At 45.3% G+C, this 16180-nt stretch overlaps 4 protein-coding genes across 4 annotated transcripts; 1 reads left to right on the plus strand and 3 right to left on the minus strand.

Annotated features, from left to right (window-relative positions):
- Positions 1–9878: 9878 nt before the first annotated feature.
- FOBCDRAFT_266354 (uncharacterized protein) lies at positions 9879–11483 on the minus strand (the record flags this gene model as incomplete). The annotated part of the gene is made up of 2 exons (XM_059611383.1): positions 9879–10262; positions 10944–11483. 2 exons carry the CDS (start codon positions 11481–11483, stop codon positions 9879–9881), a joined length of 924 nt encoding a protein of 307 aa, XP_059463715.1.
- Positions 11484–12041: 558 nt separating this feature from the next.
- On the minus strand, positions 12042–12635 carry FOBCDRAFT_209893 (uncharacterized protein). The gene has a single exon (XM_054702575.2). The coding sequence runs from the start codon at positions 12566–12568 to the stop codon at positions 12080–12082; it is 489 nt and encodes a 162-aa protein (XP_054558550.1). The 5' UTR covers positions 12569–12635; the 3' UTR covers positions 12042–12079.
- A 571-nt stretch (positions 12636–13206) lies between these two features.
- Positions 13207–13848, plus strand: FOBCDRAFT_209894 (uncharacterized protein). Its single transcript, XM_031180355.3, has one exon. The coding sequence runs from the start codon at positions 13232–13234 to the stop codon at positions 13676–13678; it is 447 nt and encodes a 148-aa protein (XP_031041123.3). The 5' UTR covers positions 13207–13231; the 3' UTR covers positions 13679–13848.
- Positions 13849–14002: 154 nt separating this feature from the next.
- On the minus strand, positions 14003–15735 carry FOBCDRAFT_234912 (major facilitator superfamily domain-containing protein; the record flags this gene model as incomplete). Its single annotated transcript, XM_059609997.1, has 6 exons — positions 14003–14095; positions 14162–14851; positions 14904–15091; positions 15180–15273; positions 15323–15473; positions 15527–15735. The coding sequence occupies 6 exons, from the start codon at positions 15733–15735 to the stop codon at positions 14003–14005; spliced, it is 1425 nt and encodes a 474-aa protein (XP_059463716.1).
- Positions 15736–16180: the final 445 nt, after the last annotated feature.

Genomic DNA, 16180 nt, shown 5'->3' on the forward strand with positions numbered 1-16180 from the left:
ATAGCCTAGAAATTAGGAATAAGTTATAATAATTTAAGTAATTAATACAGAAGGCTAGGTAATTAATTTATTTATTATAATTATAAGCTAATATTATCTTACTAATTAGTATTAAGAAAGTAACCTCCTGGCTACTTAGGCTATTATTATAACCTAAAATAGTTAAATAAATAATAAGATAGGTCTTAAGTAGCTAAAGTACTTTAATTAATATATAACTAACTAATTAGTTAGTAATTATTATCTTCTAATCCTTAATAGCTATAAAAACTACTATTTAATTAACTTTAAAATATATTATAAAGAGAATAATATAATTATATTCTATATGCTATCTTATTCTTCCTACCTGCTTTAGCCCCTTAATATTAGGTACTTTAGGCCGCTAAAAAAGGTATATAATTAAGAAATAAACTATCTAATTCGAAGGTCTATTACCTATATTTCTAAGATTAAATTCTTTCTAGCCTTTTATAATACTTTTTAAGCTGCTATAATTAAGGAAAATATTAAGGGAGGTTTTAGAGGAGCTAGATTAATTCCTTTTAACCTAGAATATATAATCTCTAAGCTTAATATATAGCTATAGATGTTACGACCCCAGCGGTTACGTCACGTGTACCCCACAATTTCACTCCTTTCAAGAACCAATCACGATGCAACCATGCAGGGACGACCAGCGTAGGGACGCCGTCGTCCCATGGAACGAAGCGTCCCAAGGACGACAGCGTCCGCACATATCGTCGTCCTCACATCACACACAGTAGTATATAGAACACATTCATTTGCACTTTCATAGAACTTAGCTCACCAGCTATCAATAAAGCATCTTTACATCAATAAGCCTAACACGCATTACTTGATCATTAAGAAACGTGACACTTCGCATCGCTCAGCATCACGCCCTACGTTATCTGCAAACATAAACCTAGTACGGACTAGTTTACCTGTTTGGAAACCCAACCGTCACACGTTGATAGCTCTTGTTCAGACCGTACCGCGTAACGCTGAGCAATATCCACGCAATGGCACCTGCTACTCCAAACCGCCCTTCAACCGCAGGACGTGCCCAGCACGTTACTCCCCCTGAGGAACCACGACCCCTCGCAGAGGAACTGCAGGAGGTCCCAATGGAAACGGACGAAGAGGACGAGATACAGAGTCCTCCTATTCATCCGAATTCCCATGAGGACGAAGTCAAGAAGCTCAAGAAAAGACTTCGTGACCTGGGAAAACAGCATGACACCCTCCTGGACAACGCCAAAAACAACGCCAAGATCGCGCAAAACAGGATCGAGGCCTTGGAGAAGAAGGTGGCCGACCTCGCCGAGATTGCAGAGTCACTCGGAAAAACAGCTGAGAACAGTCAGAAGCTGTACAAGGAACATATCGAACACACCGCAGCTCTTACTGCTACCGGAAAAGACCCTGGAGAGATCCTTAGACCCCGTCAGCCTGACTCGTTCAACGGCGACGCCGATAAATTACAAGGATTCCTCACCAGCCTTCGGAGTTACCAAATGTACTACCCGATTCAGTTCACCACCGAGGAACTGAGGGTTCGACACGGGATGGGATTCCTCAAGGACAAGGCGTTACGAATGATGGAGCCTATCATCCGCGACTATGTCAATAATCCACCCCACGAACGGAAGCAAATGACCAAATATGTCTATGAGAAATACGAACACTTCGAATCCGAACTCAGGAATGCTTTCGGAATCATGGACGAAAAACGAATGGCGGAAATGAAGATCCGGCAACTCAAACAAAGAGGATCAGCTGCAGACTACCTAGCTGAATACCGCTACCAGGCAGCCAAGTTAAACTGGGGCGAAGAGGCCCATATGGCACAGGTATACTTGGGACTCAAGTCCGAAGTAAAGGATGCCATGGTGAACATTAGGCCCAAGCCCAAGGATTTAAACGAACTTGCCAGCATCGCTGTAGAAATCGACAACCAGCAGTATGAACGACGTAAAGAAAAACAGGCTGAGAAACACGGAGGATCATACAACCCCCGGTGGAACACCAAACAGCAAAATGCCAATCAAGGACGCAAGAGACACGTCGACACTCAACACGGAACTGAGCCTGGACCCATGGTCCTCGGGGCCACACAGCGAGACAACAACAGAAGACCCCGCGACATGTCCAAAATCAGGTGTTACAATTGCAACAGGATGGGACATATGGCCAGCAAATGCCCGGAACCTAAGAAACCTAGAGACCCTAATCGAGGTAAGCAAACACTAGGAGCAACTAACGAACAGGACCCTCAGATGGCCATCAAGACCCAGACACTGGGAATGACACGAAGTCTGTACGACATGGCGGAAACCACCGCCCTGTATGAAGACTACACGCCAGCAAAAGAATGGAACCCGCACCCGGACAGCTCAATCAGAGAGCCCCGGGATTATATTTCCCACTTACGAGGAAGCAAACAAAGAGAAACCAGAACCACGAACTAGGGAAATCCAAAATCAACTCCAGAGAGAAAGGCATGCACAAAGGATGCGAGACGAAGAAGCATACCGCAAAAGGATGGCAGAATACAACGAAAGGAGAAAACAGAAACTTCGCGACGATCCTGAATACAGAGAACGAACAAACGCCCGACACAGAAAATACAAGCAAGACAAGAAGAATAGCACACAAGATGCACCCACCGAAACCCTAGGCATGATGAGAGAACAAAGACTCTCAAAACAAGGAACAAAGGAATACCTAGAGGGTCTACAAGGGAAGGACGCTACCCCTAACAAGGGCAAGCAACCCGAAGTACTCAAACAAGTGGATGATATCCCAGTTAGAGTCACCCTACAAGACACCGAGCAGGCATTCCAAAAGGCACGAGAGGCAGGAGCAAAGATCCGCACCTACCACCATCGACAATCCCGCCACATGGGACACAGAGGAGGAGTAGCACGAGAAACCGCACGATACCTCCGCAAACAAGATGAACGCCTGGAACAGAAATGGCAACAACCCTACGAACAACTGTTCGACGAAACAGGCAGCAGGATGTGGACCTCACCCGAAGACAGGTACACCCAGGAAGCCAGAGAACATGGCGAAACAAACAAACTCGCACCCCTGAACATACGCGCCTACCACATGGACACTGCTACAAACCCACTCCACAGGGAACCAAAGTTCAACGTCAAGGACGATGTAAGAACATTTCCAACGCATTCAGAACATGAGGAACTATCGTGGCTCTCATGCAAATATCATTGGTGTAAGGAACATAGACAAAACAAGGAAGACAACGACTGCTTTCCTGTGACGATTCCTGGCACACCGAACGACAAGCCCTACCTAGCAACTGAAACAGAAGGATACCTAGTACACCTATGGTACGAAAATCTCGGAGTAGTGGAATTACGGTTCCATATGCCGTACTATCGCGAGATCCAAAAGAACAAGAACCTCTGCGAAGGAATCAAGCAAATGACGCTGGAAATCACAGAAGTTGAAAAAGAACTCGAAGCCTTGACCTTGAAAGAATGTGCGAAACAAGGAAGCACCTTCAAATCCATCGACTTCGGCGAAGGATTCGATCAGGCTTCAATCGACGACACCAGTTCGGAGGACACGATGCCAGACAGCGAACTCGAAGCCATAGAGGAATTCTTCAAAAAACCTCACGACACCAGAGGGAAGCCAACAGACGAACAAAAGAAAGCATGGCGACGATGGTGCAGATATGAGTTAGAACTCATGAAAGAACGACAAGAACTAAGCGAGGTGGATCACATCGAAGGATGTACGGATCCGGAAAAATGTCACCAACTATACCTCGAAAACATCGGAGCGTTACATGACAGACAGATGACGGAATCCGAAAAATATGAAGCACGTCTAAAGACATCTGAAAAACAATACGAAGAATTGGAAATACGCTTTCAACAGCGACTATTCGACGACGAATTCAGCAACGATTGCACCGACGGCGAAGAATGCGCAGACAGCGACTGCGAACAAACTCACAAGGACGCCTCGGGAAAAGAGATACGCTTCCTGTAACAACAGAGCCACAGGAAAGCGCCAGACAAGGACGGACAAGACCCGTACCTACAAGTGCTCTGGGAGCCACACAAGACAACAAACCCGATCGCCTAGTGCTACGAGCTCAGATCAAGGGAAGATGGCTAAACGCATGGATCGATAGTGGAGCAAAGAAGAACTTCATCGACCCAAGAATAGTCACAAAGCTAGGATTACCATGGAAGAAGAAGCGACTGTCATACCGACTTGTGAATGCGGAAGGACAGTACTTTGATTACAACAACGGTATTGTGGATCAAGAGATTGATCACCTCAAGGTCCGTATCGGAGGAAAGAATCAAGGGATAAGCTTCGACATCATACCTTTGGGAGAGAATATGGACATTCTACTTGGTATGAACTGGCTTAGACGACAAAACCCGCACATCGACTGGAGGACCGGCCAGATCACTTTCCCCAGTGACCCCGACAGCGATAGTAAAACGATCACGATGAGCAAGAAGAGATCTCAATCCACGACTAAAGGAGAAAGCGTGGACCGGCATGGAACAAAGATTCCACCACCTCCAAAAGGAGTACGACACAAGCACAAGAAAGGCCAAAGAAATAAAACAGAAATCCTAGGCATTCTCCAACAACAAGATCCAAGAAAGGACGAACCACCAACGACAAGCCAGGACCGACTAAAAAACATTCCGAAAGAATACCGGATATACGACAAACTGTTCAGAGAAGAATTAGAAACAGGAGTCCCCGAACACAGCCAATGGGACCACGAAATCAATCTCACAGACGACAACTTACCATTTCAGAAGTTGTATTCGCTCAACGAAAAAGAGCTACGAGTACAGAAGGAATACATCGACGAGATGCTAGCAAAAGGCTATATCAGGGAATCTAGTTCACCCTCAGCATCATCCATGTTCTTTGTACCAAAAAAAAACGGAAAGGATAGACCCGTCATCGACTACCGACCGGTCAACGCGAAAACCATCAAAGATCGAACCCCGCTTCCGCTCATCACGGAACTCAAGGATCGGTTACAAGGCAAAAAGATCTTCACAGCTCTAGACCTTAAAGGCGCGTACAACCTCATCCGTATCAAGGAAGGAGACGAATGGAAGACGGCGTTCAGAACCAGATTCGGACTGTTCGAATACCTGGTAATGCCTTTCGGTCTCACCAACGCACCCGCAACGTTTCAGCGGATGATCAACAGCGTACTTCGACAATACCTCGACATCTTTGTAGTCTGTTACCTGGACGACATCCTAATCTTCTCGGACAACGAAAAAGAACACAAGGAACACGTCCACAAGGTCTTGAAAACACTACAAGACGCCAAGCTATTGGTCGAACCAGAGAAAAGTCACTTTCACGTTACGAAGGTAGACTTCCTGGGACACACCATCACACCCGGAGAAATCCGAATGGAAAAGAAGAAGATATCCGCGGTAGCAGAATGGAAAGTACCCAACAACGTCAAAGAAACGCAAGCCTTCTTAGGCTTTGCCAACTACTATAGACGATTCATTAAGGACTTCAGCAAGATCGCGAACCCCTTAACAGAACTTACGAAGAAGGATAAGCCCTTCACCTGGAACGACAAGGCACAAGAAGCCTTCGACGGGCTCAAACAATCAATCCTCAGCGAACCCGTACTAGCGATGTTCGATCCCGACAAGGAAATCGAACTAGAGACGGATTCATCGGATTTCGCACTAGGAGGGCAAATCGGTCAACGAGACGACACAGGAAAATTGCACCCTATTGCCTTCTATTCACACAAGTTGCACGGAGCAGAACTTAACTATCCAATCTACGACAAGGAGTTCTTAGCAATTGTCAACTGTTTCAAGGAGTTCAGACATTACTTAATGGGAAGTAGACATCAGGTCAAGGTTTACACCGACCATCAAAATATTTCGTACTTCGCCACGACACACGAACTCAACCGACGACAATTACGCTACGCAGAGTACCTATGCGAATTTGATTTTGTAATCATCCACCGCAAGGGATCCGAAAATGGAAGAGCAGACGCAATCAGTCGACGACCAGATTACGACACTGGCACTACCAAAGCAAGAGAACAAGTGCTAGAAAAGAACGAAAAGGGAGAATACCGATTCACCCAACAAATGCAAACATTGGGATGGATACAAGCAGCAGACACCAAAGAAATTCCAGGAGATCCACAAGAGTTTATCCAAGAATTCCACGCACATCCACTACATGGACACCCAGGGGTCACCAAGACCCTGAAACGGCTATTACAGCAAGGATATCGCACGACACGAAAGGTAGTAGAAGAGGTTGTCAAACAATGCGATGTCTGTGCTAGAACGAAAGCACGACGACACAAACCCTACGGAGAACTACAACCAATCGAAGTTGCAGAACGACCATGGAGTTCAATCACTATGGACTTCATAACTAAATTACCGTTATCTGAAGACCCCTCAACCGGAATCTTTTACGACAGTATCATGGTTATCGTGGACAGACTCACGAAATTCTCAATCTACTTACCCTACAGAGAGGCAACGGACGCAGAAGTCATGGCCTACATTTTCTACGACAGGGTAGTAAGAGAACGAGGATTACCCAAGGAAATCCTATCGGATAGAGGACCGACATTTGCCTCTAAATTTTGGCAATCGCTTATGGCACTCATGGGAGTCAAACACCGGCTCACAACGGCTTTCAGACCACAGGCAGACGGACAGACAGAACGAATGAACCAAGTGCTAGAACAGTACCTTCGGTGTTACATCAATTACGAACAGGATAACTGGGTTGAGAAACTACCGAACGCCCAGCTAGCCTACAACACCGCCTACAACGAAAGTACGAAACTCACGCCGTTCGACGCAAACGCCGGATTCACCCCAAACGCGTACTACGACGCTCAAGAACCCAAGAATGTGAACCCCGCAGCCATTATCGCAAGCGACAAGCTGAAGGAAATACACGACGAACTCAAGACAGAGCTAGAATTCGTCAGAAAAAGGATGCAGAGACACTATGACCCTAAAAGGTTGAAGGGACCAACCTTTAAGGAAGGGGACATGGTCTACTTATCCACCAAAAACATCAAAACAGACCGACCAAGTCACAAACTGGACTACAAGTACCTAGGACCAGTTAAGATCAAACGGAAGACAGGGGAAGACAGATACGAATTAGATCTACCCCCGAACATCAGATGTCACCCAATCTACCATATCTCGATGTTAGAATCAGCCGCCGACACAATACATGTCAAGACCGGCAACGAACCCCGACAAATCACAGGACCAGAGGTATACGAAGCAGAAGAAATCAGGAAGATGCGCAAAGAAAACGGCAGAAAGGAATACTTGGTGAAATGGAAAAACTACCCAGAAAGCGAGAATACGTGGGAACCAACTAAGCACCTTGTTGGTGCCCAGCGGCTCCTGAAGAACTTTCACCAAAATCAAACAAAGGCGATGCGTTCAGAAAATCATCCCCCAAACCAAGAGAAGACCAGTCAACATCATTAGGAACATGATCCACCTGGAGATCACGCACCACGGCATCTTCATGAGCATCCAACATGGACAAGATACCATCCTCCTTCTCGACTTCTTGGAGACCACGGCGAGTGGCCTCAGAACGTTTCTCCTTCACCCTAGCACGAATCTTCCGGATACGAGACAGACGCCCAGCAGCCGCAGCAAGACGAGATTGCAAGGCCGCCATTTCCTCATGAAGCTTCAAAAGGTCATCGCTCGCTTCATCCTCATCCACCTCCAGTTTCTTCTCCTGCTTCATAAGGGAAGATACTAAAAGCAATCAGCGACAAACAAGAAAACACAGAAAAGAACTCACGAGAGGACGCCACCCGCGTACCATCACAAGGTTTTCTCTTGCGCACACATTCGCTACAACGACTGGAATCGGGAGACATCAAACATTTGTCCCCATTACCTGCCCTAAAACAACGGGTGCACGGCATATCCGCTTGCTCGCCGGACAACGCAACGGACTCAGCAAGTTTGGCAACGTCACGCTCCTTTTTTTAATTTTTCTAACTCACGTTCCGCGTGGGTCTTGCGAGAATACTGTTTGGAGACACGGTCAGACATTTCGCGACATGATGATGAAAGGTTTAGGTTAGAACGCACCAAGTGAAATTCGGGATGGACAGGGTATGCAGGTCTCGAGGACGAGGCCCAACGGAGGGGAGAGATCGTGTTACGACCCCAGCGGTTACGTCACGTGTACCCCACAATTTCACTCCTTTCAAGAACCAATCACGATGCAACCATGCAGGGACGACCAGCGTAGGGACGCCGTCGTCCCATGGAACGAAGCGTCCCAAGGACGACAGCGTCCGCACATATCGTCGTCCTCACATCACACACAGTAGTATATAGAACACATTCATTTGCACTTTCATAGAACTTAGCTCACCAGCTATCAATAAAGCATCTTTACATCAATAAGCCTAACACGCATTACTTGATCATTAAGAAACGTGACACTTCGCATCGCTCAGCATCACGCCCTACGTTATCTGCAAACATAAACCTAGTACGGACTAGTTTACCTGTTTGGAAACCCAACCGTCACAATAGACTTTAACGCCTACTAAGGAGGTTACTAACCCCTTAACCCCTTAAGTACCTAAGACCCTATAGACTATACTTAAGGCTAGATCTTAGTCTAAATATCTTTAAAGATAAATTAGAAGATATAAAAGCAGCTCCCTAGAGTTAATTCTAGGAGCTTTAAAGTCTCTTATAAAAGGAATAATAATAATAATATATAAGAATACCTTATTATAAGCTAAGATATATAATCTTCGAGAGGCAAATAAGATACTTAGCCAGCGGCATAAGGCAAAAAGGACCTAGCTGCAGAATAGAGGGAGTATAACTATACAGGAAGGTTAGGATCTAATTAATTAGATAGATATAGATATATAAGTATTAGCCGAATTATTAAGAAGTAGTAGTTAAGGAAGTTTAGCATAACTAAGGGTTCGGCGCTATAGGACTTGCAGTAAGACTAGGCATAATATAAGGACCTATTAGGAGGGTATTAAGGCCTCTAGTAATAAGTATAGTAACTAAATTTAACTAAATAGATTATTTATTATATTTCTATTATAATATTTATTTAGAAGGTTTAGATATTTAGTTTACTTACTTATCTGGTCTACTTACTTATTATATATATTAGTATTAATTAATTAATACTTTATATATTATAACTTTAAGATAAAAGCTATATTATTATATTAATTAAAATAAAATATTAAGAATTCCTATATTAAGTTTAAAATAATTTATAGTAATTAAAATTTATATTTTATAATATAGGAATATACTTAAATTATACTTATATTCCTTTAATACCTTTAGTTTTCTTACTCTAGAAGTCTTATATAAAAGTCTAATAGTTATTAGTAAGATTTTTAGCTTTAATCTAACTTAAATTAACCTTATAAAATCCAAAGGACTAAAGGTATTAGATTTTAATATACTATAGAGACCTATATATATATATATTATTTCGAAATTAGGTTAATTAGGAAATACTTATATCTAAATAACTTATATAGCCTTTATAGTATTTAATAACCTATTAATATAAGCTATATATTATACTTAATACCATTAAAGTTAAAATATATAAATTAATTTTTTTTAAATAAATAAAGCTTAATAATAAATACCTTAGTTTAGCTCGGTGCCTAATTATCTAGACCTCCTAGAGAGGTATCTTAAGCAGCTTTGCTTATATGCATTCTGAAAGGATATATTTACATATGTTAAGTCTGTATTGCATCCTGATCAGATAGAAGCAGCCCTGGCGGGCAAAGTACCTTTGTGCTACGGGAGTGTGCACGATGCTCTGGGTAGCTGCTTAGGATATTCGACATATTGACGCAGCGCTCTGCTGACAAGTTGGGCCAGTACTCGCCGAAGAAGTCCCCCGGGATGTAGAGCCCATCGGCTGTGTTCACCGTCGGCACAGCCGATCTGAAGTGAGTCTTCCTCAAACCTGGTTGTCTTGGAAGCCTCTGGGATAGTCTTGAAGTAGTAGGTGTTAACATTGTTCTCAAAGGGCCCAATGTAGAGGACTAAATCGCAATTCTTGGCCCAGTCAACAAAGGCATGGTCGCCGACAGTGCCGTAGACTCCGTGGAAGTTTCTCAGTGTCTCATCGGCAGCGTCCTTCCCGAACGGGGTCGTGGCCGTGGGAAAGCCGGTTGCCTTGACAAGGTTCGTCTACTGACCCTGGGGCCAAGTATTTATACTTGGGACAGCCAGATCTCAGCTTCGGCATAATATGTTTCGGTAGGAATGAATATGTTCAAGCGGTATGTTTCCGTTGCTCCTTTGCCGCACGCTTTATCTAACTTAGGGTTTCATACCCGTAAAACCTTGAGCCGGAATCGGAAATTAATTCCAGGTCCACCACCGGCCGGAAAACCTCCTGCCCCATCACCCTACAGGGCGCAAATGACTTGATATCAAGCGTTTAACAAGTTATATGACTTGTAGCTTTCATTTTCAAATAAGACTTAGCTATGCTTTAAGTATTATAGCTAGAGTTTATAATTTTTATAAAGTAAAATATAAATAAATATTAATTAATAAGTAATTTATTAATAACCTCTTATAAGAGGAAGAATATTAAGGAAAGAATAATAGAGAATGATATCCAGCACTCGAAATTAAACTTGGTGGCCCCTGCGACGATGGCTGGCGTATTTGGCCCGCACCAAGGACCTACGGGGTTGAGCGTCTCGGAGGCACCTGGTCTCTGTGCTTGATTTGGTAGTGATAACTGAAGCTTCCATCTCCCATATCATGGCACCTTCAAACTTAGGTTCATCTTCAGGAGGTGATGCTTGGGAGATGGGTGGGGTGGGTAAACCTCTGGTCTGTCACCAGAGGCTGGCTGCTCATGGGATCTTTCATAAAGCGAATGCCATTGACTGCCACATATCCTTTCATTGGTGATGGCTCACCCTGTTGCGCCATTGTCGATTGGGGCTTGAGGTAAGGCCGAACATCGGAGAGAATCTTGTGGTCCTCAACCCTGTGAGGAGAGTAAGGGGGTCTATATGAATCTCCGAACCCTTCGGAACCACCCTCGCATGCAGCAGTAGGCATCGTTAGAGTAACGCTATGTTCACCGTTGGGGCCACAAGCTCGGCAAGGTGCACCAATAGTTGTCATGTCCACTGTTGGATGTATCTGATGATCGCAGTGGCACGGGGTATATGGCAGTGTTACAGGAATCTGCGTCGTGATTACATTCGCGGGGTTGTTGGGGTTGACAGTAATGTATGCTACAGTAGTAACAGTATTTGCGGCAACAGTCTGCGTATAGTTGAGGGTCTTGGTCCAGTGCATGGCAGGAAAGGGGTCAGCAGTAGTAAGGGATATTGGCAGACGACCGTTGGATGTCTGAATGGGCTCTGGCATGACAGATGTCTCTAAACATGGTTGAAGCTTCGTCTCAACCGCACTAGTACCAGAAGGAAGAGGATCAGTCGGAACGAGTATTGGCAAGACCCCGGAAGAAATCTCGTTGATTTTGGTGCCAGAGTCGGATCTCCTGTGTATCTGTCAATCTGTCATTTCCATTTCTATCACAAGTGTAGTAAATTCTTACCAGAGACACTGGGCACATTATCTATTAAACCATAGATGGTCTAGAGAAGATGAGACGGTATGGCACGGCGACGCTGGCCCCCGCCAACGATTCCTCCGCAAAAGAGCGTGTCATCTCCAAGACAAATAATGTCGCATCTCCCAGTAGATACAAGATGCGCAAAAGCCCCTTTTTACTTAAATTTGGAGCTGGAATAATGAATTAGGCGCTTGATTGCTGGTGATGTTATGATAATCAAACCCTCCCGTTCACTAATAAGGGAAGTAAATTATATATGCCGGAATACATTCTTTTATTAGGTTCTCTTCCTAGCCATATATTGTATGCCATACATGCACAGCGAAGACAACCCTCACGCGTGGGTAAGCGGCTTTATAGAGATCAAATAATATAATTATAGCAAACGCTAACTGTCAAATGTCTTTCCAGCAGATTCTAGTATACCAGGGATACCATCAACCTTCTTGAAGGGCCCAACGATGGTGAACTCGTGCCATATTCGGTGGGTGATGCGCCACCCATCCACAGTTTTCTCCAGTTGATCAGTATAAGTCCCATGGGTTTGGAACATCAATGGCTCTCCTCGCGTATTCTCAAGACCGCTTGGGTTGACTGCCTTGACTTTCACTACTGCTTTCTGTCTATCTTCTAGAAAGTTGATCCTGGCGTTCGTGTAAATGTGGAAAGACCAGGGAATCAGCTTGCCGGTGAAGACAGGTCCTGCCTTCGCTTCCTCATACGTCATCTTTCCACCACCGGCGGAGGTCCAGTCGAATGTTGTATTTGGTAGGAAAATGTCATCCAGAGATTCGCGATCGTCAGCCGCATGGACATAGCGTGTGTAGATATCCTGAATCTCCAGGCGGTCGGAGATTTCCTCAATTGATAGAGTCATGTTTCCGGATAGTTATAAAGAGCAAAGATGAGACTGAATATTAAGGGAGGAAGAGTTAAGGAATGAGTTAGCTATCGCAATCTGGAATAAAAAGGAGTATTTATTAATGATATCGTCGGGGTTCGGGCTCCCGGATCAGTCCGGTTACCCGTCACTCCGATGCACAGGCCTATAAAATTTAAAAGACCTTACTGTTACGACCCTCGCGGTTACGTCACGTGTACCCAATAAATTTCACTTTGTTCAGTTAGTATACTGATTAACTATGTTATCTCATTTTATTTTATTCAAAACGTCATCGCGGCGGGCTGATATCATGTGACTAATTGGTAAGAGACCAAGATGATTAACCCCTCACCTGTTGAGAAACATGCACTCAGTTCACAGTCAACCGGAAATTCAATTTAAGCTTACAAGCTATCATATAAACTCTTTGCAAAAATACTTAATTTAAATTCTACCTCTCTTTAATCTTACTTGTTTGTCCCTTGAGTCTACCCTTTCAGAATGCCCCAACTTCCCGCCCGACAAGGTGTAGCTGTCCTGGTAAAGCAGGGCCAGAGCCTCCAAGTCATCAATACACATGGAAAACAAGTGATCGACTTATGGGCTTTCAACTCAAAGGATAGCCATGACTACCTCTCGACAAGTCACACTCGCGCAATGCTTTCAAGCATTTCCTTGCGCAAGGGAAGCAACCTATACAGTTCTCGCCGCAAGCCCATCATGACTCTTGTCGATGACACGACCCCAGGTATCCACGACTTGCTATTCCCCGCTTGCGATGCTGAGCGCTATCGCCAATTGGGTGCTATGGGGTATCATGATAGTTGCCACGATAACATGCACAAAGCACTCAGAGAGTTCCCCGAGATCAAGGTCAGAGACGATTGGGTCCCCGATCCGCTGAACTTGTTTATGAATGTGGCTGTGGATCATCATGGTGGAATTGATATTCGTGCTCCCACCAGCGACAAGGGTCAATATGTCATTCTGAGAGCCGAGGCCGACCTTGTTGTCGTCATGAGTGCGTGCCCTCAAGATATGGTTAATGTTAACGGGGACGGGCCTGCCGATTGCGAGTATCGTGTGATTGAGGAATCCCGATAAGGTCCGATGTTGCGACAAGGTTGGCCTCGAGTCGTTATTGTGTGTGGTCGGTGGGCGGCAGTTTTCATGCCTAGAGGCGGTTTATGGTCCCCAACAAGATTACGCATGCTTCATTTTGTTACTGAGATACAAGGCTAACTTCTAATCAACCCAACTTGTCTTGCTATACCTTTGACAGCAAATGGTAGCTCCGAATCACTTACAGAAGTTGTGGAGCCTCGAGGCTGGTAAGGTCCTGGCCTGCAACTCAATTCGCTGTTCCCTGTCATGATTTTGCTAGAGACTGCAACCCACTCCAAGAACACTATTGCATCTCCATTGAGCTCACCCTTTTAGTCCCATTTGGCTGGTGTCATAGCCATTCTCTTCCAGGTAAGCTTTGAAACGGACGTCCTCCTCTTCGAGCGTCTTGGGGTGCTGAAAATATGTCAATAACAGTTAAAGATATAAGTGTTGATTGAGGGGTCTGAGGAAACAACCTACATTTGGGATCAAGAACCAAACACAGAAGACTCCAACTACCGAAATAGCACTGCCGATGAGAAAGACAACTTGCTGACCCTTGAGCTTGTCGTCAAAGCTAACAAGGCACTTACTCAGCGCCTGGGTACCAACCGCAGCACCGACCTTGCCGATCGCTGCAGCAAACCCGAGAAAGTGGCCTCTGAGCGGAGTAGGAAAGCTTTCGCTGCTGACTAGGAAGTTACAATCTCCAGGACCTACCGACAAAAAGGTTTGGAAGAGTCCGTAGAGCGTAACAAAGGCTGGGAAGGCTGAGGGGCTGTTGAGAGGGTACATAGTGCCTCCAATGACGAAGCCAAAGACACAGACTATAGACCAGCCCAAGGCATAAGTTTGACGTCGGCCAATGCGGTCCATGAGCAGGGCTCCGATGAATGCACCAGGAAGTGCGAAGAAGTTGATAAGTGCTGACCAGCCAATGGACTCCTGCATCGTCTGGTTGTTCGAGAAGCCCGCAACTAGAGTTGGTGCCAAAAGGTTAAAAGGGTAAACGACGGCATCGTAGAGGAACCAGGCAGAGCAGCACCCAAGAAGAGGTTTCCAGTAATACTTGATGGCAAGCTTGTATGGTATCCTGTGCTGAATGGCATGCTTCTGATACTGAGTGGAATCCATCAAGCGAAGGCGGAAGAAGAAGATGCCAAGTGGAAGCTTATATAAGTGAGCCCAGAGGTATCAGTTGATGCAGGAGAAGAAGACTTACAATGATGCCAATGCCAAAACAGATGCGCCAGATACCATCATGGGGAACACCTCTGTATGCTGCAATGACAATGAGAGACACAATACTTGAGGCTACGAAACCGGAGATGATAGCGGCATTTGTCGCGACAGCAACAAGCATGCCACGTCGCTTTCGCATAGCCTCGGTACTATCGGCACACTCCACGGCTTGCGAAGTGCACACGGTATACTCACCACCTAAACAGTTAACAACTCATCACATGCTTGATGCCATATAATGATCCAAGAGACATACCTGCTCCAACACCAGCAACACCGCGGCCGATCACCATCATCCAAAACATACCCTCCACAGTAACACCATGTGCTGCAGTGGCAATGACGATACCCTGTACTGTTAGTTAAACCGTGTCTCATGGCAGGGCCAGAGATACGTACCAGAACCAGGAATAGAGTTGTCAGGTAGATCCCAACACGTCGACCGAACCGGTCAATACAGAGGCCAAAGAGGAGCATGCCGAAGATGTCACCAATAAGGATAGAGTTGGACAACCTGGTCTTGACTTCGGCCGTCATCTGCTTTGGGTATCTACTGGGAATTAACAGCTAGAAGCATTGGGTAAAGGAAGGATTATAAAGTACAACTTGGCTAGAACAGTGTTCATGTATCCAATGATCTGGATGTTGTAGCCATCAGAGAAGAGAGCGACTCCCTGAACCAAGACGTCGAGTTGACCAGGCGTACGCTTGATAGGTTCATTGGTCTCTGTCTCAGCAGAGATGCTTTCATCTGACGATACTGCGAGGGTCTTGTCTGCGGGCATCTCCTTCTTGCTGATGTTTTCCGCCATGGCTGTACCTCAAACCCTGCAGCAGCAGGGGTAAGAATGTTGGTGGTGTTGATTCACTGCGCAATTTATCAAGAAGGCATTATCTAGGTCTTATATAAACTTTCAATCGTCTTCAATGCAACGTGGTTCCTAGACATCTGGGAGTTCATCGGCGGCATTGCATTCCCCGCTGAATGGCCCAGAGCCAAATCCTGTCAAAGGATCCATGGTCTTACACGAGTGGATAAAATCATACCCAAAGTTCTCCGACATCACTAGGAAGAATGCTATGCGTCAACGACTTGGACACAGTCACCAAGCACGTGGCTTCGGCCAACCCAAACAATCGGGTCTTACGTGCCGGCGGTAATGGAGCCTCAAGCCGTTAGTGGCGCCGTGTAGATATCTTGGCCCGGCAGTTGGGTTCCGTATAAAGTGGATCGTTGATCGCACGTGGGCTAGGTAA

This window comes from Fusarium oxysporum, chromosome I, assembly GCF_013085055.1.
Source record: "Fusarium oxysporum Fo47 chromosome I, complete sequence".
Taxonomy (NCBI): domain Eukaryota; kingdom Fungi; phylum Ascomycota; class Sordariomycetes; order Hypocreales; family Nectriaceae; genus Fusarium; species Fusarium oxysporum.

Coding starts and splice junctions, on each gene's coding strand:
- FOBCDRAFT_209894 (XM_031180355.3), top strand. CDS start 13,232: ATGCTTTCAAGCATTTCCTTGCGCAAGGGAAGCAACCTATACAGTTCT.
- FOBCDRAFT_209893 (XM_054702575.2), bottom strand. CDS start 12,568: ATGACTCTATCAATTGAGGAAATCTCCGACCGCCTGGAGATTCAGGAT.